The 22829-nt window shown below is 41.3% G+C and overlaps 1 protein-coding gene across 1 annotated transcript in view; it reads left to right on the top strand.

Moving 5' to 3' along the window:
* Positions 1-1907: 1907 nt before the first annotated feature.
* LOC126198873 (myrosinase 1-like) overlaps positions 1908-22829 on the top strand; it is a 55979-nt gene continuing 35057 nt past the window's right edge. Inside the window, exons 1-4 of the mRNA XM_049935475.1 lie at positions 1908-2103; positions 11694-11827; positions 18238-18372; positions 22675-22797. Coding sequence (XP_049791432.1) covers positions 1920-2103; positions 11694-11827; positions 18238-18372; positions 22675-22797 — 576 coding nt within the window. The 5' untranslated portion in view covers positions 1908-1919. The remainder of the gene's footprint in view (positions 2104-11693; positions 11828-18237; positions 18373-22674; positions 22798-22829) is intronic.

Genomic DNA, 22829 nt, shown 5'->3' with positions numbered 1-22829 from the left:
ATCTACCATCAAAAATTCAGCATTCTTTTGTAACGCAACATTCCAAAGGTCTCTATTCTCTTCTTCTTTAAACAGTTTATCATGTTTCAGTTCAATGCCTACACGCCATACAAACGCTTTTAGAAAAGACTTCCTAACACTTAGATCTATAGTCGATGTAAATGAATTTCTTTTCTTCAGAAATGCTTTTCTTGTCATAGCTAGTATAAATTTCATATCCTCTCTACTTCGACCATCGTCAGTCGTTTTGCTGCCCAAATAACAAAACTCATTTACAACTTTTTCTTAATCTAATTCCCTCAACATCACCTGATTTATTTCGATCACATTTCAGGAGCCGCGCGGGATTAGCCGAGCGGTCTCAGGCGCTGCAGTCATGGACTGTGTGGCTCGTCCCGGCGGAGGTTCGAGTCCTCCCTCGGGCATGGGTGTGTGTGTTTGTCCTTAGGATAATTTAGGTTAAGTAGTGTGTAAGCTTAGGGACTGATGACCTTAGCAGCTAAGTCCCATAATATGTCACACACACACATTTCATGATTTTCGTGTTGCTCCCATACACTCCTTTCAAGAAATTCAGTTCATCTGTCCTTCCAGGTCCTTTTCTGTCTCTGAACATAGATGTTTTTATTTCTTCTCCTGAACGTTAACTCTTCTTCAAATTTTTCATTGTTTTCCTTTACGGCTTTACTGGTGTCTCACTCCGTTTACAACCACTGCTTCCCTTTCATACCCCTTGACTCTCATAACTGTCGTCTGGTTTCTGAGCAAGTTGTAAACATCCATTCGTTCCCTGTATTTAACCCTGATACTTCCACGATTTCGAGGGGAGTACTCCAATCAGTATTGTTAAAAGCTTTCCCTAAGTTTACAAATGCAAGAAACGTAGGTTTTCCTTTCCTTAACCTTTCTTTTCAAGTCTCAGAGACACTGTTCATCATGTATTCCTCCATTTATCCGGAAACCAAACTGATCATCCCAAAGGTCGGCTTCTACCAGGTTTCCCATTCTTTCGCAAGGAATTCGTGTTGGTATTTTGCAGCCATGATTTATCGAAGTGATAGCTAGGTAATGTTCCCATCTGTCACCACCTGATTGCTTAGAATTTGAAGTATCACATTCATGAAATCTGAGGGTATTTCGCATGTTCATACATCTTACCCACCGAGCGAGGTGGCGCTGTAGTTAGTACATTGGAGTCGCATTGGGAATAACGACGGTTCAAACCTGCCTCCGGCCATCCTGATTTAGGTTTTCCGTGATTTCCCTAAATCGCTTCAGGCAAATTCCAGAATGGTTCCCTTGAAACGGCACCGTGATTTCCTTCCCTAATCCAGTGGGACCGATGACCTCTTTGTTTCGTCTCTCCACCCAAATCAACCTACCAACATATTGCCTACCACATTATCTTACGGCAATTATTTATTCTTCTGTTATTTCTGCTGTCAACACTGGTTCGCTAACTTTGGTTAGCTAGGTTATTGTAATATCTTTCGCAAATATTCCCACCTATTTTTTGTGAGAACACGTTAACTGTAGCTGGCTTTATAAATTGGTGTGTATATGTGTTAAACGTCGAGGCGGGGACGAATATCTTCCATGTATTTTTTGTACATAGGGATAAACTGGAAAACGTACGCACTAAGTGAAAAGAAATTGCTTTCAAAGGCGCTTCTCCTCCGCCCCTCCCCACCACGTACACACATAAATGGAAAACAAATAGGATTAATGGGATTTAGTCAAAAGATGAATAGCTAGAGATATGGTTGTCAGAGTGAGCATGCTGACGCTACAACCTATAATTAGATAGCGCTGGACCAATCACCGCGGCCAGGGTTATCAGGAACGCTGTGGCTGCCACAAGCTATAAACGGTAGCCGATGCAGGAATAAACGCACTGGGGCTTCCGGGCAAAGAGAGCGATGGTGCCGACGAGGACTCTGCTGCTGCTCGCCGCCGGGCTCGTGGTGGCCCAAGCGGCCGCCCTGGGCAACCGGTCGGCCATCCGCATCAAGCGGGCAGACGCGGTCAACAAGTTCCCCGACGGCTTCATGTTCGGCGCAGCTACGGCAGCTTACCAGATAGAGGGCGCCTGGAACGAGGACGGTGAGTGGCCACTAGTTAGCCCACGGCTTCACGCCGCATTTCACACCAATAATGATTCTCAGTGGTGTTGCAACTTACACCTCTGTATGAATAAGATATCCCCTTATAAGAGAACAGTGGGCTCCTTGGAGATAGAGTGTGGACCTTGTGCTGAGAGGTCACACGACTCTCCACCGCTGACGTCACAGTTATCGGTGGTATGTACACTGTATGATCAAAAGTACCAGGCGTTCCCCAGGGCTCGCTGTTAGGTCGTCTGCTCTTTTCGTTGTATGTAAATGATTAGTCTTCAATTTTGCCCTACTGCAATGTACGTTGATGGCATCCAATTGAATCTTTGAGCAAAACCAATAAATCTGGAGAAAGATATTGAGAATCTCAATACCGATCTGTGTGCACAATCACAATGGGCACAGGGTACAGCTCAAACTATACCTAAAGACACTCATTGGTCATTGAGTGTGTTATTAACTGTCGATGAGGACATGCTTCTCAAAGAAAACCATCGTACAGAGTTATTATTGTGAGAAATTGTTTACTTGCTAGGCTGGCCTTAAAAGAGCAAATTACTTTTGTTCAAATCATGGTGTAACTTTCCTGCCGGTGCCTGGATAGCTTTTATTTAAATATTTAACCTGATGTGATATAGGTCATCAGGCCCTCTCCTACATCCTAGGCTTGATAACGGCCATTGACCGAAACTAGTAGCTAATTGTGCAAAATAAATGACAGCTGAGGGTTTCACCATGAATTTTAACATTCTAGTCTCATTAGCCACATTTATCAGTGATTCCTACCATCTTTAATCGTAAATGGGACAAATACCAACTCCTCTCTTTCAGCAAAGAATCTAGCAGTACAATACGAGTGGACCATTGAATCGGACTGAGCACGTAACTACAGTTTGCAAGAAGGCATCACCATCCCTTCAAGCATTAAGGAAATATAAATAGCTATTTCTTTTAAACTGTAAAAGAAATTTGTACAAACACTTGTACTTCCAGTTATTGATCTCATCGATGTTACCCTGCAATTCCTAGGTCAGGAAAGCTCGCTGCGCCTGGAACTGGTTATGAATGCCTGTGTTCGCTATATCTTTAATGTTAGACTCTTTGCTTGTATTTCAGCATCCTATGTACAGCTAGTCTGTCTGTGTGCAGACAAGAACAGAGATATCCACGACCGCTGCCTTCTCCACCGTCTTCGGAACGTACACTGTTCCTCATATCTCTCTTCGGCCTTAACGACAAGGCAGAAATACCCGTCCCATTACAGCACTATCCATTCTGTCCCGTTCCATCGTTCAGCCACTTTCTCGAAGTTCTTGTCATTGGCAGGAACTTGTCTCTGGATTGTCCCCTCGCATCTTATCAGTGGACTGAATAATATCTCCACCTTCAAAAGACAATTAGTGACATATCTACTAAAGTAACAATACGGATTACCATTCTCCCTTACGCGCTCATAACCCTTGTACATCCTTTTCTCCAACCAGATCTTCCTCTTTCCCTAGTAATCTTAAGTGTCGCAGTCCCCTTAAATTTCCTTTCCGCAGTACTCGCCACAAAATTAAAACATGTATCTTGTACATCCTTAGGATCATTTTTTGCCACTATCATCATTGTTATTATTGACATTATTATTATTACACTATTATCACAATTAGTGGTACTAGCTTCAGTAGTACAGGTATTGCCTCAACTAACTTTATTAGTTCTTAATACTGTTTACTCACATTGCCACTTCAGACACTCGTATCATTTTAATATTGTTTGTTATATTACAACTGTATTTCTTAGGGAACTGTGACGTACAAAAGATATTGTAAGTGTGAAACCATTGTCCGATGTAGGAGAAGGTCTGATGGCCTTCACCGCATCAGGTTATATATGTAAATAAAAGGTATCCAGGCAACAATACCGGCCAGACTTTCAATGAGATGTCTGAATAACTTCGGAGTTAAGGCAAACAATTCTTCCGCAAGAGCCGGAACAAGAGAGGGTAGCGGTTCTCGACGCTAGCGTCTAGGTGTAGTCGACGTTGCAACTCATTACAAAGCTGCTCCGTTGGGTTGAGGTCACTAAATTTCAGGAACGTCATTACCTACAATTCATTGCCTCGCAGCTGCTGCTTTATGACGATGCACTGTCATGTTACACAAACATTGTCTCCTAACTGTTTGTTGGTTGTTTTTGGGGGAGGCGATCAGACAGCGAGGTCATCGGTCTCATCGAATTAGGGGAGGAAGGGGAAGGAAGTAGGCCGTGCCCTTTCAAAGAAACCATCCCGGCATTTGCCTTGAGCGATTTAGGGAAATCACGGAAAACCTAAATCAGGATGGCCGGACGCGGCATTGAACCGTCGTCCTCCCGAATGCGTTCTAAATGCTCCTTTACTGTGCGCGGTATACAATGCTATTCTTCGTATTCTTCTGCATTTGGCGTTTTCTTAAGCACCAGAAGCGGACCACACTCTACCCACGAATACATTCCCACGCCGTAACACCACCTCCTCCGTACTTCACTGCTGCCAGTGCAGATGATGGTAGGTAAAGTTCTCCAGGCAACCGCCATACCCCCACTCTTCCAACGGACCTACACAGGGTATAGCGGCTATTCAACACTCCAGATCAGTCGTTTCCAGTCATCCACAGTTTAATGGCGTCGATGTTTACACCACCTAAGCATCGCCCAGTACTGAGTGCAGAAATGTGGGGCTTTTGAGAGGCGCTGTTGTATTCCTTTAATCCTTATCCACAGTCGTTGTGCAATTTGGACTGCGGATGGTACATTAGAACACACGAATGATTACTTTCACTGATTTCATGTGATTTTCACAGCCACGCTTCGAAATGCTCGACTTTCAGTACATGAGGTCCGCTATGGGTTGAAATGTCTGTGATGGATTTGTTATTCAGTCCACGTTCACAATCACTGAGCTCTCCTGACAGAACCACTCTGCTGTTAACGCTTCCTTACATGCTGTGAGGTCTACCTCTCGTGACATCTCCTATTATGTTTCGCATTACATAAGGGTGTCCAAATACTACTGGTCAGATGGTGTTTGTCTCCAGACTGAATTTCCAGTGTACGGCGGGATATGCATGAATCTTAAAGTGCCAAACACATTAAAACTGCATGGCGGACTGGGACTGGTGGGAAACTGCTTGACGTGCTGACATATCCACCCATACTAAGTGTACATTCTGCTGCAAAATCAAAAGTCTGTCTGAAAACAATCCCCTTAAAATGTGTGAAAGCCATTTCCGCAGTATCTTCTGGGAGTGGTAGCACTGCAAGCCATGTAGGAAAAAACCTTAAACAAAAGATTTCAAAGTAAGAGAGAGGTACTGGGCGGCTCATGAGTCGTGCTTAAATAGTCGTAGAGCACTTGCCCGCGAAAGGGGGTAGGTTACGATCCAGTCTGCACCTGCTCTACATATGCCAATCGGATGCCGGATCGAGAGTAACAGATTCGAAGAAAAGATGTACCTGAGAACCTGTGACTGAAGTTCCCCGATCTTTTTTGTGTTTGAATGCAGACTGGCACCCGTGTCTACGAGAAGTGGTGAACCGTTTGCATGTAACGCTACGTAAGAACGGTGACTGTAAAAAGACCCCAACCGACAGGAAACAGAGTCCTGTGTCAGGAAATGCTGCTCTCAGATAATCAAGGTTCATATCAACCGGTTTCTGAGCGAACATTGCGAACGGAAATGCGTTTAATGGAAAGTTGGAGTCTGCTACGTCGCAAAATGCCACTTTCACCGCATCACATAAAGCTGCACGTGTGCAGTGGGACAGTCAACATAGAGACAGAATAGTAGCTGATTGGGAACGTGTAGTATGGTCGAATGAGTCTCGATTTCTCATCTTTTCACATGATGGAAGGCGTCAAGTACACAGACGACCCAAAGATGCGTTTAATCCGAAATGTGCGGAGGGTGTGGTTCAGGGTGAATGTGGTCCTTCGAAGGATATTCCTACCATGACCTGAGCCATTCACTCAGGTTACCGTAAAAACTATCCAGCATGTACTCTTTAACAATCTGGATGCCGTAACCTTTCCTGTACATCTCCATAATGAGCTGTATGCTGGGATACTCCCGTCTTCTGACATCAGCCATGCACTCAAAAGTTCTATGTTTGACCTCGACTGAGCGTGGCAGTTTCAAAGAAAGGATGCGTCAGTGAACCCACGACTGAAGTTGCCCAACGCTGCTGGTCTGAATCCCATAAAGACGTCTGGGGTTATCTGGTAGCTCGAAGGAATCTAATCATCAATGAGTAGCTTCAGCCTCGTATGGCATACCTGAAGAACTGAGCCCATTACCAAGTCTAGAGAAACTTGCGCACGGTGTAAGCGTGATGAACCACGGAGATGCCATTTTTTTGTTTCTTTTCATAAATCAGTCAGCCTTCGTGCGTGTTGTCATTGATAGTAAATTCTTCCGAGTCGTTAAGCCGCGTCACATTTTAGGCACCCAGGAACGCCAGTGGAACCCTGAAGGTAATCCCAGTAGAGGGAGTAAAATATCGAGAACTGAATAAGTTGGAAGAGGAATACAATGTGCTAATGTGGCTGGAGGGGTACATAGCTCGAGACTCTTGCAATCTTTACTGACAAAAGCATCATTTTTGTAGTTTCTCATCGCTATTCCTAATGTTTTCAGTCAGTAGTCTCTGATAACAGAAATGTTAGAAACGGATTTTTATGATTCAATAACAAGGCCTGCAACTTCTTTTCAGCGCTAAGATAACATTCGAAACCAAGGGGACAAGCTCTCCACCTTACAGCGAATAGCTGTTTTTCATAACTTAAAAACATAAAATCAGGTTGCAGGTCAGCCAACTCTAAGACTATTGCAGCGAGAAACTGTCATTCACGAATTTCGTCTTTGGAAGCTCTGTTATACATACGTGTAGAAGTAAATTTCATCGAACTCCAAATCTTTTGAAACTATGAACTACTTTACTTGGTGGCGGGTGTCAAATTTCATTATTAGCTGGATAATCCATTAGATGATATTTAATATTGCGCAGCAATCACATAGCCAAAGTATCCTGCCGGGGCAGGCTCAGCGTTCTGAAGAAATATATTCTCATTTTATTTTTCAGTTCAGTCTCACCACGTATTTTTTCCATTTGGACAGTTTCATCCTTTTCGAGGTAACTGACGTGAAGAATCCCTTCTGTATGCCAGAAATTCTGGTCCTATCTTTTACGGCAGATGAAATCGACTTCGCATTTTTTGATGCAAGGCCACGGCTTTGAGATTTTGTTTCCTTTCTGTTGTGAAATGGCCACATACTTCAAGTCGCCGCCCCGAATAAGCTACACTAAAAAAAATGGTCCATGCACTGCTGGATTTAAATAACTGCATTGTGGTCAATATTCACCAATACGGCGTCCACCTTCCACAAATATTCTCATTCGTGTTAGAATAAGTGTCAGCTCTTTTTTGAGACTGTAACTGCAGACTCTCTTACTACCACATTTCACATTGTGTTTTGCACATCTTGATATCCTTCAATGCAAGTGGTGCTGTCTGAATCCAGACTCTTGTATCCAACTGTTGAAAGTGAAGCGGCAGACTACTCACGCCCTTGCACCAAATTTTGTAGCAGTACTATTAGGAATAAACTACCCTCAACAAAGAATCTCCACACGGCACTGAATTCCAGGCGTGACGCGATTGAAGTCTTCGATAATACTGAAACATCCCATCGGGAAGCAGATAACCGTGCAGGATCTGGGAAAATGACCATCCATTACAAGCATCTTCCTGTTGCGGCGGGCCGCTTCCAACGCTATAATGGCCACCGTCCATTCTTGGTGGCGATTCAGGTGTTGTAGTTGGAACGTTACTTTTTTTATGCAATGTACTGACCCGATTGCGCTGTTATGCTTAATCAGAACCGCGTATTGACCGTCAGTTTCAGGAAGAAAATCAAGGAACACTTAGCGACGCGTCTGCACTGTCCAAGAGACGAAAGTAGCTCGCTCATATTTTATGGCACATCAGTAAAGGGTGAAACCAACCTGACCAAAAATTAAATCTCGTATCCCTTTGACGCCTACAGTATAGTAGCCCATAGTTGCTATGTTAGGACACTCGTTTATACTTATGTAATATTGTATAAGGTGCATTGAAAAATAGACGAGCTAGAGGCTGTAAAATGGAAACCGCTGAATGGCTCATAATGCTATTGTCTACGGGGGATGATGTGGTCCCCATAAGAGGGATGAAGCTCCAAACTCGCCGCTAGACGGACATGGGCGCACACCTACGCGACGATAGAGGGAGCTCGTGCACATGTCGACCGTCTGCTGGATCAGTAGCGCTAAAAACAGCGAAACTGAGGCTTCAAAAGTAGAGCAAAGGGGTGTAGTTCAGTTCCTTACAGCGAGAGGAGTGCGGGGAAGAGAAATCCAAGGGCTACACAAACGCAGGGAGAGAACTGTGTGTTAGTAGCGTTTCCGACACTGAATCCCATCTGTCGCGCTATGACTCACCGACAATCGGGGCTTCCACGCGCTGGACAATGGTATCGGTAATACGACGTGGTCTTCCAGATTGTGCTTCATCTGCCAACGACGTCCGTCTTTCCACGTATCGCTTGTGCCACGCCTTAACCCCTGCAACGGATATGGAGTGCTCTTCGTACACTTGTGCCCTCCATTGTTGAATTTCCTTTCGATGCACTCTTTCCGCTGTCAGGAAATGCACTACTCCCCTTTGCTTTCTTTCTCAGGCCTCCATTGTTTCCAGCAATACTGACCGCATTGGAGGTTGACGTGTGCACGTGCTCCTTCTGTCCTCACTGGGGAGTGTAACCATGTCTCTCTAGCGGCAAGTTTGGGGCCTAAGCGTTGTTATACGGACCACACCCTCTTTCGTAAGCAATAATATTGTTACATTTTACAACCCGCTATTCTTTTAATTTTGAATGTACCTTATAAATTGTCATAAATTGTGAAGAGGACGGCCAGTATCTCACGGAAATCATCTACGGAAAGAAAAGAAAGTCTTTTTCATGATAAAATGAAAACCGCTTCTCAACATGAGGCCCTGTCTATGTTCTCCAAATACTCATGGAGTGATACTGTAACCTCGATCACCCTGGGTATAATTCTATCGATAGCACTGTGTTCTGGTACACTGCAAATACGAACGATATGCATCATCATCATCATCATCATCATCATCGTCATCGATATCATGGATCGACATCCTGGAACGACATTACATATCGACCTGTTGTGCTTCAGAACTGTTAATACCAGCAACTCGTTTTACTCTGGGATCATACTGCAGCGCAACTCAGTGATTCTATTACCTTCCACAGTGTGGACGTAATCACTTCAGCTAATATATCTCCTGTAACTGACTCGACCTTTAATCGCTAATTTCAATGTTCATCTTGTGATCCATTTAAATAACGGAGAAACCTCATTTCAAACAATTTAGTTTCACAAATAAAAAATTTGTTCGCAGTAGAAAACTTTTAATGCTTAGACCGTAATTTTCAAATTAGAACTGAAGTAACATAATTAGTTTCGGTTCTCATGTAAAATCATCTTCGGAAAATGTAAAAAAGCGATAAATCGCATTGGAAAACATTCATAAATACGAAGACAATGACAGTACGTAGTGTAAAGATATCACAGGGAACAAGCCACTATCTAGTCCATAATCTTGCAGAATGGCGACTGTAGTGGACTGTTAAGGCAGCCAGTCCACAGTGAAGTAGCCGAAAGGGCACGCGTCAACTCACGCCGTCTGGCGTTAAGTCTGGAACAGGATTCGTAATGAATGTGATAAAGAAAAGAACGTAGCTACTAGAACACTTAACTTTTATATTGTCCTTTGGTATACAGCATTCTGGATGATACAAGTGAGACTCTATCTTGAGGTACATGCAATGGTACAAATGGCGCCTTGCTAGGTCGTAGCCATTAACTTAGCTGAAGGCTATTCTAACTGTCTCTCGGCAAATGAGAGAAAGGCTTCGTCAGTGTAGTCGCTAGCAACGTCGTCGTACATCTGGGGCGAGTGCTAGTACGTCTCTCTAGACCTGCCATGTGGTGGCGCTCGGTCTGCGATCACACAGTGGCGACACGCGGGTCCGACGTGTACTAATGGACCGCGGCCGATTTAAACTACCACCTAGCAAGTGTGCTGTCTGGCGGTGACACCACAGCGACGATAAAGGAAAATGACTAGTTGCATGAGGAAAAATAATTTCTAAACTTATTATTTAGAACAGTTTAGCAAATATTAGTATGAGAACAATATAGGCAACGGTTCCGGTTTTGGAACCGTTGCGTCTCCTGTTTTCACTCATAATTTGCAACAGTGCAGCAGGTATTAGAGTGAGAACAGTATACGCAAAGGTTCGTTTGGATAATGAGCTTTCGATACAATTTTTACTCACGCAACTGCCCGTTTTCTTTTACTGTCGTCATATTGCGCGATTACGGTCTACAATGTGGCTTGCTCACGGTGATGTTTTTTAAATACGTTCTGTCATTCCATTGGTATTTACGAATGCATGTCTTTGCTTGGTAACAGAGAATGGTGTTCCCCAGTGTATTTCACTGATTTTTCCATTTTGAACGATCTGAAGATGGTTGTTCATTACAATCAAAACTAGTTATCGTACTTTAATTATAATAGGAAATTTTGCGGTGTAGGCATTAAAAGTTCATTACTTTAAAATTCTTGTATTTAATAAACCACACTGAGATCGCCGTCTCCCCCTGACAATTTCAGGCTTCACGAATTCAGTTTGTCTTATTTGGTGAGAAGTGGTGGAAGAGTCATCAGTCTTAAGATCAGTTTTATGCAGGCCTCAATGACGTGTCTTCCTGTGGCAGCCTCCTCAGCACTACACAAAGTGATTTCAATTGTTTGTTTGATATATTCCAATATAATTCACCTTCTACAGTTTTATACTCTACAGTTTACTATTTAAAAACAGTCGGAGGTTGCACATTGTTCTTTATTAACTCCTAAGCTAATAAAGATCACTGTGCAACCTGCGACTGCTTTTTTAAATGGGAGCAAGAGAAGATTGGTGTACCACAACACCAAGATGGAATGAAACAATTTTTTACATGACAGCTCCCTCTAGTTCCGTAGAAGTCATTTCGTGATGTCTTAACACATATCGTGTCGTCCTGTTCCTTCTTCGTGTCAGAGTTTCCCACCGATTCTGTGGAGAACCTCCTCATTTCGTATCTCATCAGCACATTCAATTTTCAACAGGATTTAATAGCATCACATATCAAATCCTTCGATTCTCGCAGTCCATGATTCACATCCGTGGATGTCTACGCTCCGAACGTACATTGACACAATTTCTTCCACATTACGGCTAATACGAAGTGTCCACGAATTCCCGCTATTATTTGCCTGTGTTACTCTGCTCTTTATGCGCTCATGTAACTGTATATAATGTCAGTCTTGCATACTTTACTCTTTAACTTTCGTTGCACTTGTCATTGTGTTGTAACACCTCCATCTTCTTGCACTGGTAGAGTTGTTTTGTTTGCCTTTATTCGGACGTTCCATGTGTTTGCTTATAGGCAAAGGTGAGAACATATGGGACCATATGTTGCACGAGCACCCGGACTATGCCTCAAATTGGGATAACGGAGACGTGGCGTGTGATTCGTACCACAAGTATGCAGAGGACGTTGAGGCCCTCAAGAACTTGAAAGTAAGTATCAATTGATAAACGGCCGCTCAGTAGTACTACAATTATCGATATCAACAAATACCTCGTATTGGACTATGACTGTTACTCTGAAGAAGAAAATGGAATCTTGCTTCCCTCATAAGAATTTTGTTACAACCACTAAGAGTCTCGATGGTTAAAACATTACCCTTACGTTATAGGCATAACTCAGAAAAGTTTCGTAAGGTACGAGTACTGGCGATTTCTTGCAGCAGCAAGAGAACTGGCCATAAGGTTATGTTGTGACAGGTGGGAGGCATATACCATATTTCAGGCCCGCCGAACTAGACGCACATTGTTTTTTTTTTTTTTTTCATCCAGTATCACACTTTTCCTAATACTTGTTTCATCGACTTCGATACCAATGTACAAGATATCTGTCTAAAACCCCAGTTTTACCTCTCGATGGCGTATTACATGCCCTTCTGAAGAGTCAACACACACAGTTAACCTTTGTACCTTTTCCATTGAATAAGATAAATATTATGAGGCATGGTATGTAGCTTAAACTCCATTAACTTACTCTTATCTATGTGATATATGCTATGGAGTCACAATAATTGTTGCAGTCTCTCTTACCCCTATTTTCTGAACTTACCCAGTAGACATTCGTGGTAACAAGGCAGCTTTTATTCCAAAGATTATCAATGAAATTATCTGGGCAGCCCTGCCGCACTTTCTTAAGGAGTACACCGATGAACTGAGATCCTAGCATGGAGACTCTGGAATACTTAAACGAGAGAAAGTGGTTGTCGGGGAAGAAGTGGAAGAAATGGTTACAGAAGAGTATGGACTTGCTACAAGCAATGGGAGAGGGTCTAACTGAGTTCTGCAAAAATTTCAACTAGTTCGAACGAATATTCGGTTCAAGAATCACAAGAGAATGTGATATACTTGAAAAGGCCGTGAGATACGGGAAGATCTCAGTCAAATATCTTCGTCAGGCAGAGATTCCGAAATCAGATACTGCATTGTAAGGCGGACCCAGTATCGAGTACACATTCAGATCACAACTTACTTCTCATGACGAGAAGGTTGAAGTTTAAGAGAATAGTAAGGAAGAATAGATGGACAAAGACGTGGGGTACGGAAATACTAAGTAATAAACGCTGGAAGTTGTCTGAGGCTGTACTTACTTTAATAAGGATTTGTTCAGTGGCCATTTCAGTTGAAGAAGAATGGACATCTCTAAACAGGGCAATCACAGAATCACAGAAAGAAAAACAGGGGTACAAAGAAGATAACTGCGAGGAATCCATGAGTAACAGAACAAATTTTTCATTTAATCAATGAAAGAAGGAAGTACAATAATTTTCAGAGAGGTGCAGGCAACAGAAGTATAAGTCACTTGAGAATGAAATAAATAGGAAATGTAGGGAAGCTCAGGTTAAATGACTGCACGAAAAATGTGACGAAATCGAAAAAAAAAAATTGTTGTCGGAAAGATTGAGCCAGCATATACGAAAATCAAGACAACCATCAGTGAAATTAAAAGCAAGATCGGTAACAATAAGTGTGCAACTGAAATTCTCCGTGTTAAATGCAGAGGAGAGACCAGAGAATTACCGCATAATCAGCTTACCTGCCTATGCATCTAAGCTACTGACAACAGTCACATATACAAGAATGACAAGATGACAGTCAGTCTGGCTTTAGGAAAGGTAATGATGCCAGACAGGCGGTTCTGACGTTGTGGTTGATGGTGGAACCAAGACTAAAAAAAATCAAGACAAATTCATAGGATTTCTTGACTTGAAAAAAGTGTCCGATAATGTCAAATGGTGCAAGATATTCGAAATTCTGAGAAAAACAGGGATATGGTATAAGGAAAGAAGTATGATATCCAACATGCACAGGAACAATAAGAGTGGATGACCAAGAACAAAGTGCTCAGATTAAAAATGGTGTAAGACAGGGATGTAGTCTTTCACTTCTACTGTTCAAACTATACGTCGAAGAAGCGAGCCGGCTGCTGGTGGCCGAGCGGTTCTGGCGCTACAGTCTGAAACCGCGCGACCGCTACGGTCGCAGGTTCGAATCCTGCCTCGGGCATGGATGTGTGTGTTGTCCTTAGGTTAGTTAGGTTTAAGTAGTTCTAAGTTCTAGGGGACTTATGACGTCAGCAGTTGAGTCCCATAGTGCTCAGAGCCATTTTTTTGAAGAAGCGATAACGGAAATAAAAGACTATTTCAAGAGTGAAATTAAATGTCATGTGAAAGGATATCATCGATACGATTCGCAATAACGTTGCTAACCTCTGTGACAATGACAGGTAGGCTGAATAGAACGAACAGTCTAATGAGAACAGAATATGAATTTAGATTCAATCGAAGAAAGACGAAAGTATTGAGAAGTAGCAGAAATGAGAATAGCCAGAAACTTAATATTTGTATTGCTGATCAAGTTGTAGAAGAAGTTAAGGAATTCTGCTACCGAGGCAGCATGATAAGTCATGACGGACGGAGCAAAAAAGACTTAAGAAGCAGACTAGCACTGACAAAAAGGTCATTCCTAGCCAAGAGAAGTCTCCTAGCATGAAACAAAGGCCTTAATTTTAGAAAGAAATTTCAGTACGTTTGGAGAACAGTATTGTATGGTGGTGAAACATGGACTATGGGAAAACTGTGGAAAAATTTGAAAACAAGAGTATCTACGACTGGTCTGGTGTAGGGACTTTTATCGTCTTTCGAACTGTGTTGCCTAAATCGTGCAACGGATAAAGCTTTCACAAAACAACAGGACGAGCATTAATAACGTGAATTTGCCTACCCTCTTAAAAAGCTTGAACTGATTCGCACAACTTTGAAACATAGAATCGGCAAGGATAAAAAAGACAAAAAGCGTTTTTTGCACGTAAAATCGGAATGAAGCTAGATTTTTGACAGTGAGTTTTCTATTTTATCGTAGAAAGCATTTGTATTAATTTGATTTACTTTAAACCGTTTCAGCACATTCAGATCACTTAAGAATGAATTTTACGTGGTACATTTAGCTCAACTTTAAATCACCGTATTTTGACAATGAATTTGACGCTATATGTTTATCTACTTTCGTGAAAAGCCTGAATCGATTCGTACAGGTTTAAAGTATAGAAGTGGAGCGCATCATAAATCTCCCAGAAGAACGTGCTTTTGTGCATTTTTTGCACGCATAAATCCAAACTGAACATATAGAAATGGTGCCATTAGCTGAGCATTAATTTCAGCCCAATTAAAATATTTCGCAAAAGGGGTTAATCGATTCGCACCATTTTCCTGGCGCCAGCTCCATTTTTTCGTTCAAATCTCGCTTAATATACTACAACATAGCTACAGTAAGACAGATGTTCGGGGTAAGCCTCAAATAGGTAGGCAAAGGAGTCGTCAGAGAGTAATTTGAAACTGTTGCTGACCCAATATGATGCGTCGTTTAGCATATTGACAACATTGCAGGTCACACTGCGCGTTATCTGAAACACTCCGAGCAAATTATAAATTAAAAGGCCCCTTCTAGCTACTGTGAGGAAGATGTTAGACTACTTCTCACCTGTTTGGGTTTGACCACCTGCTGATCAATGTTTTTTATGTGTTGGACAGTTCACTGCTCTACATAGTAGTTCAGCACTTACAGGTGACTGATTAAGGCGCTGCACTACTGATTTTGTTCTGTAGGGTAAGACGGAGGTTTACTACAGTAAAAAGGTTCTTTTTCTTTAAAGAAATATAGTACAGGACAATATTATTTAAAACGATTAAAATGAGATGGTTATATCACTGGGCAATGTTGTTCACATAGGTTACAGTCATCACTATTGATTTATGTGTGAAATAAAGGAAAAGGTTTCCAAATAGTTATATGGATAGCGTTATCAAATTAAATGAAAATCATTCGCGTAAGCGTGGAAAATAGAGTCAAACTGTTAATCATTTATAAAGTGCTCTACTGGAACAAGCTGAGTCTGTGGGTCAGAATTTCTTCACAGATATCTATGGGATGTTGCGTACTCTGCTTACTTCGAATTATGAAAAATAAAACAGAAAAAAGTACCTATGGTAACGGATTGAGAGATCTTGTTGAAAACAAGGAAAGTTGTTTAACACTTGCCTCGTAATCAATAAAAGATGAAACACTACTCCAGACAGGCAACTTAAGTTCGAACTGATAAGAAGTCTAAAAGCAGCGAATTATATTTCAGTTTCGTATTGTGAAAGTGACCTCTGGCCATAGAGCGTTAATACGGTTTCTATAGGCACCACGGGAAGTAAATCCTACTGCCTTGCTGCTCTCTCTACTACAAGAGAATTGGCCAGCTTCGTAGCTGTTATGTATCCCGATATACTTAGTTTTTGTTTCTGAAATACTGTGCAAAAGTGTTACCTACACAGCGATCCATTGATTCTACGAGGTAGACAGTGGGTTGTCAAAAGCTTTGTGCCACTCTTTACTTCGGCTGTTCCATCAACTTAAATTCCCGGAATGGTCTTCAAACGTCGTCTCATTATCGACAGGTGTTCTCTCTCGGGGATTCGAATAGGGGACCAAGCTGGTCACTTCATGGTCTACAAATGTTTGCCGTTGAAAGAAATTCATTCAGAAATAAATTATCACACATGAATCACACTATAGGATCGTGACAGTGACGGTGATAGTATTACGTGTTCCATCAGGATGAGCTACTAGGCTGAATAGCGTACTGTGATCTTGTATAAAAGCGGATTAAATTTTTTAAAAGTAGAATGTGTATTCATCTAAACTCGTTTTGCATGTAATTTAAATCTCTGTCTTAACATAACCAATTAAGTTAGTGCAAAGAACGACTCCTGTACTGATGCCTTATTGTTTCCGAAAGTTGAAAACAGTTCGCTGACTACGAAAATAGAGAAAACAGGTTTCACAGAACTACACTTCAGGGCAGTTACATGGGGTCACCCTCTACTGTTACTACGCTTACTGTGAGACAAAATGATTTTTAAATACCCAAACGTTTAATAGCATATGACCTCACAAGCCTCCAAGTAAACATGGATAAGTGGCATGCAGTAAGATATGGTGTTCACAAGTTTTGAAATCAATGCGATGGAAGCAGCTCTCGGCCAGTAACAAATAAGGTAGAGATCATAGTAGGTTCACGCGTATGCCGAATTATAATGGACATCAGGTGCCGTCAAATTTGGAAGTAATTAATGTGCCCAAAATTGTAAGTTGATAATTATTGAAACTGTTATAAATAATTTTGAATATTTGTGGAATTTACTACAAAATTAAGGCCAAGAATGAAATGACTAATAGAGGAAGAATGTTAATGGAGCGACGCACTCTGTTAACGGCATAAATAGCAATACTAATAACTTTAGATTTATTATATAACAATTTAGCCTTTAGTTTCAAATAGAGAATGGTCAATACATACTTATAGCCTAATAGCTTTTCGTATCAGTTCGTCACATAGGTGTAAGCCTCCGCGTACTGTCGGGTTTTTACTTCGTGGCTGTAATCTGAGGTATTGCATCCACAATGGCTGATGGAGATGGTATACGACGATTTTGATTTGAAGTTTCTAATTCCAGTTTAATTGTTCGTCAATTTTAGGTGGTGTTGTCTTCTACAAGTTACTGTGGAAATCTTGATGTAGCGTTAGAGCATATGGTTATATGTGACTGCAACAGGTACCACATAATTCATAACTCAGGATAAATCGTGGTCCTTTTCCACACCTTTTGCCTATCATGGTAGAGTGTTGATACTACTATTAGTTCACACACTCCCCCCCACACACACAATTTATACGCAGCTCTTTTTTCATACTCCAAGAAATAGAGTGGACTATTTTAGAAACGACGCTTCCAGACTCGCTATTCTTTTCAGCTATTTATAAGGAGAGGTGGAAGCGGGCAGAGGGTTACCGGTTTCGGCATTCACCTGACGGTAACATCATATGTAATTGTGTACGCGTACTTGCGTTCTGCGTTTGCGTGTGCTTGTGTGTGTGTGTGTGTGTGTGTGTGTGTGTGTGTGTGTGTGTGTGCGTGTGTGTGTATGTGGGTGACTGCAGTTCATATTCGTACCACACACTCATTGTTTTAGTTGCAAATTAGCGCTTTTGTCTGTAACACTTACGAAAACATCACAGAGGATTGCCTTGACCGTCAAAGTTATTGAAGTGATGCTATTTTTGTCCATCGGCTGTACGTGTTGTTTCGGTTCACACTGGAGTGTTCACGAAATAAAACCATCTCGACTGCACAACCCCCTCCCCTTGTTACAAAAAGGCTTATTTACACATTAAACTATGTTTTAGATATACATCTGTAATGGCGCAACTAGAGTGATTCTATTGATTAGACATCTTAAAAATAAAATAAGGAAAAAAATTATAAATGCTCCTCATACGTGACTCATTACAATCTGTGCAGGCAAACACGTACCGCTTTTCCATCTCGTGGTCGAGGATCTTACCGAGTGGAGACGTCGATAACATCAACCAAGCAGGTATCAACTACTACAACAACCTCATCAACTTGTTACTGCAGAACGGGATCACACCTCTGGTAAGTGTTCGAAGAACTAACAATATTTCCTTATTTAATCCATGGTCAAAAATAGCATTATTTTCGATGAGGACAGAAGCTGAAGAATGAATTAAAGTTTTTGTGCCGACCAGGACATGAATCTGGATCTCCTTCTCACTAGGCAGATGTTCACTAAAATACCGCACCACTGCGACTGCCACAGATGTATGGGCTATGCTCCTCCAGTGCCCGCCCTAATAAATATTTCAGTCCACACTTTCAGACCATTTCACCTTCTTCAACAGTGAGTATTGCCGAGACTTTCAGCCATTGGAATAGCATTCCGCCTTTGTAGCTAATAGGGAATCTTACCTGTAACTCAGGCATAGGTGATCTGTTGATCTGATTGAATTACATTTCCCTGGAGGCAAGTGAGTCTCAACGTTATCTCCGATAAGGATAGAAGCTGAAGCAGTGAATTAAAATTTCTACCATAGGCGGGACATGAACTCAGCTCTGCTGTTTACTACATACAAAAGCTGGGGTGCTATTCCAAGGTATGAGAGCCTCAGAAATACTGAGGGTTTAAGAAGGGGGAAATGGGCTGAATGTGTGAATTAAAGTTCGTATTATGGAGGAGAGTGGAGTAGGGGAGTCAGAACATTTGTGATAGCCACAGTGCTATGGTGATGTAGTGGTTAGCACGTCTGTCTAGTAAGCTGGGGAGCTGCGTTAAAGTTCTTGCAGCGGTAACAAATATAATTCATCGGTTCAGCTTCTATCTTTATTGAAGATAAAGTTTAAGCTCAAATGTTTCCACAAAAGTGTAATTCCATCAGATCAATAGAAATCGTATAGAGTTCGCAGCTACATCACACTGGAAATACTGCAATTTACAGAAATATAAGCACTTAGTGCTACAAGCTTAGGCAGAGTTGACTAGAGCTACTGGCAGATTGGAGCCTTCACCCTCGCTGCTTCCTCACCCATTTTAACCATGCTACCAGTAATTCCATTCTTCGTTTCGAATTATTCTAATAACGTTCTTAATTTTATGTGTTTATTGAGACGTATTGTACATTATTCAATTTTAAGCCACTTGAAACGTACCAAATGGAATATGTTACACATTATTTTCCCCTTGTAATTTTAATTAGAAATTATCCCTCTCACCATCTATTAATCGATAGAATGAAACTGTGTAAACTTACTCTGATGTTTGCAATCAGTATGTCTGGAATGTAAATAACTAGTCACGCAATTTACCTTACTTCTGCAAGAAGGTATCTTGGGTATTAATAAACAGCTTCCGCTGTATTTATTCCTTTCTTATTGGATCACTAACGGTTTCGTGGCACTAAAAGCCACGCCTTCAGGTGAACATACAACTAAAATATTAGAGCGGAAAACCTCGGAACCTCTTTACCCGACACTCGTCAGTCAGAACAAACAATCGTTGAAAGGCGGTATGTCATAGAATAAAACAGTCGGATTCCAATACAGTGGATGGGTTCGTTTTCGGATTTATACGGAATCGCAAACAGGGGACGCAGTCGCGAGCTCTGTCATACTCATACCGACTTTTAGCGGTCTTTTGTTCTGACTGACAACTGATGTTGTGTAGAAAGGTTCTGAGCTTTCCGCTCGAATGTTTTAGTCGTATGTTCACCTTAAGATGTGGCTTTTAGTGCCATGAAACCGTTAGTTATTCAATTATAAAGAACTAAATACAGCTGAAGCGGTTTGTTAATCCCCGAGAAGACTACCCGTATTTGTGGTTACCCCACCTACAAGGTTGTCTACAAGAAGGGTTTGAGTCGAAGTCCAGTTCATAAGATACATTAACCTGCGGCGTTTTCTGTAAAAAATAGCACGAACCGGAATGGTACATCACTCGTAGTAGAGAATGATATTTCCATCTCCAAAGAGAAGTAATGCCCCATTAAAACAGCAATGAGGTCTGAATGCACACCTTGATGCACAGTACTCTTTTTCCTCCTGATCTTTCACATCTCAGAGAGTCCCTGTCTGCTGCTGTCTGGCTGAAGTCTTCTATTTTAGCACTCACTGTGCTATGGTATCACTTCTTCTACCAGCATAAACACATTTTGTTGTCATTATTATTTCAATTATTATTATTATTATTATTATTATTATTATTATTATTATTATCAGCTGTACCTGTTGTTACGGTTATTATTTCTTAACACTGTTAGTCTACAAATGACTTCGATGTATCCGAAATACAAATGACTTAGATACATCAGAAATAGTTAGGAATCATCTTATCAAGTATATTACTGACGTAGCTGTTACTGTTTATAATTATTTAAGTAACTATGACGTAAAAAGTGTTATATGAATAGAAATAGGGTCAGATGGATTAATGGCTATGAGCAATACTGAAGGTATAAGGTATCTCGCCCATGCAAATTATGGTATTGGAAAAAAAACATATCTTGTCAGATACATGAATAAAATCCATAGGTGGAGCAATAACAAGAAGGGCAATTAACACAGTAACACATCATACAGTTTTTCAGTTGTGACGTTGGCACTGCTCTTACAGAGTGGGTGATAAAACTCAAAGCGCGAATTTTTAACAGAGAAATTAGTACAAATATTTTTATTTGTGGCATGTTTACAGATTTTCTTGTTATATTACTCAATAAAGGGAAGTTATAATTACGCCCCTTCGAGCAGCTCAGACGTATGATATAGAAAATTGTGTACTTAAAACCAATGCAATGTCCTTCACATCATCTCCATCACCAACCTCAGTGAATATATGACAATCACTTCTAGTACTAGTTACGGTCCAAACACTTTTTAAGAAAAATATGGGTCTGATACTTGACAAGGACAGAAATCACTGAACCAGTCTGTTGCTCACTGGGCATTAGGGGAAGACAAATTGATCTGGGAGTCCTCACAACTTATAATTTTTCAGTAACACATTATTGTCAAGAAACGATCACCCCTTACTTAGTACTAAAATGCTGAAATATGTTACAGAACAGAAAAGAAAGCCACTGCGTACGTTGCTAGAATAATATTTCTCATCAGGGATGTACTTCATTAGTGCTAAATTGAGTCAGCTGCACGAAAGGGCCGCATTGCATTCGGTAATTCTGTAGTCAGGTGCCTGTTACTTTGGACATGAATGCAAATCCAAAGGAACTTTGCATCGTAATCAGAATAACACAGGAGGTTTGAGTGTCACCGTGAGTCGTGCACGGATAGCCGATTGGTAAGGCGACCGTTCGCTACAAGCGGGATATCCGTGTTAGAGTCCCAGCCCGGCACAGATTTTCACTGTCGTCATTCCATTCTACAGCAGATGGTTGTCCTTACTCGCAGTTGCGAATGCATTTGATGATTATCGTACAACACTTGTGTAATTGTTCCTTACACATTTTGCAAACCTGCAGCGTCTTCCACCAACAGCAAACGTTTTCTGATATGCACTGTGCAATAATATTCTACGCAGATAGCGTAGAATATGGGCGTCGTCACCCCAACTGCCCTTTCCCCACAGAGGAGCAAAATATTCAGTAGCAGAAGAGCGCAGAATATGTGCGTACTCACCCCAACTGCTTCCAGCAATCTGGCGAAGTAGATTCACTATTGATCCACGTTTCTTACTTATGGTGCTTGAATGTCATGAACCGACCTAGAGTGACTCCTAGACACATAGGGTTGTTTATTTATGCGGTTCTTCGATTCCGTTGAAAGTCACATGTTGCTTCCTTTAAGCTTCCATATTATTTAGATGAAACGCAGTAACAGTTTTATTTGGGTTTCAAAGATGTCATCATTTATTGAAGTAATCACTCAGTTTCGTCAGATCACTTATCAGGACATTCTCATACTGCATAAGGTCTTTACTCTGGAAGTAAGTGTTCTGCATACGGGATTTTCACTGTCTAACATTTCATGGATATACGGGGTACACAGAATGAAGGCCAGAAGAAGTCGGATTTTCGTTGATATATTGACTGCGACTGCGGCATGGTGTAGCAAACAATAGAACATATTGTTAAGGAATGCCCACTGGGAACATTTACCTGATACGAGGACCCTACACTAAGTGACTTGGAGTGCTCTGGACGGGTCGTCAGATTTTGACATTTCCATTTGATTGTAGATACTTTCGAGTATTTGTAAAATCGTACGATAAATAATAAAATACAGAATTTTTTCAGTAACAAAGGTATACATCTAAGTTCAGACTGTTCTTAAAACTTTAAACTGAGTTCCATTAAATACCTTTTATATTACATTCGTATGAAATGGAACTTAGAGAAAGCAAACGTATTTCCATTTGGCACGTTTTTACAGGTGACGATGTACCATTGGGACCTCCCCCAGATGTTGCAGTACATCGGAGGATGGCCAAATCCCGTTGTGGCTGACTACTTCGTGGAATACGCAAGAGTGCTGTTCGACAACTTTGGAGACAGGGTAACATTTTCGTACAATAATGAACGTAAAAT

Source organism: Schistocerca nitens, chromosome 8 (genome assembly GCF_023898315.1).
Source record: "Schistocerca nitens isolate TAMUIC-IGC-003100 chromosome 8, iqSchNite1.1, whole genome shotgun sequence".
In the NCBI taxonomy this organism is placed as follows: Eukaryota; Metazoa; Arthropoda; class Insecta; order Orthoptera; family Acrididae; genus Schistocerca; species Schistocerca nitens.
The sequence above is the reverse complement of the archived record's forward strand: the minus strand, read 5'-3'. Positions and strand labels throughout refer to the sequence as shown.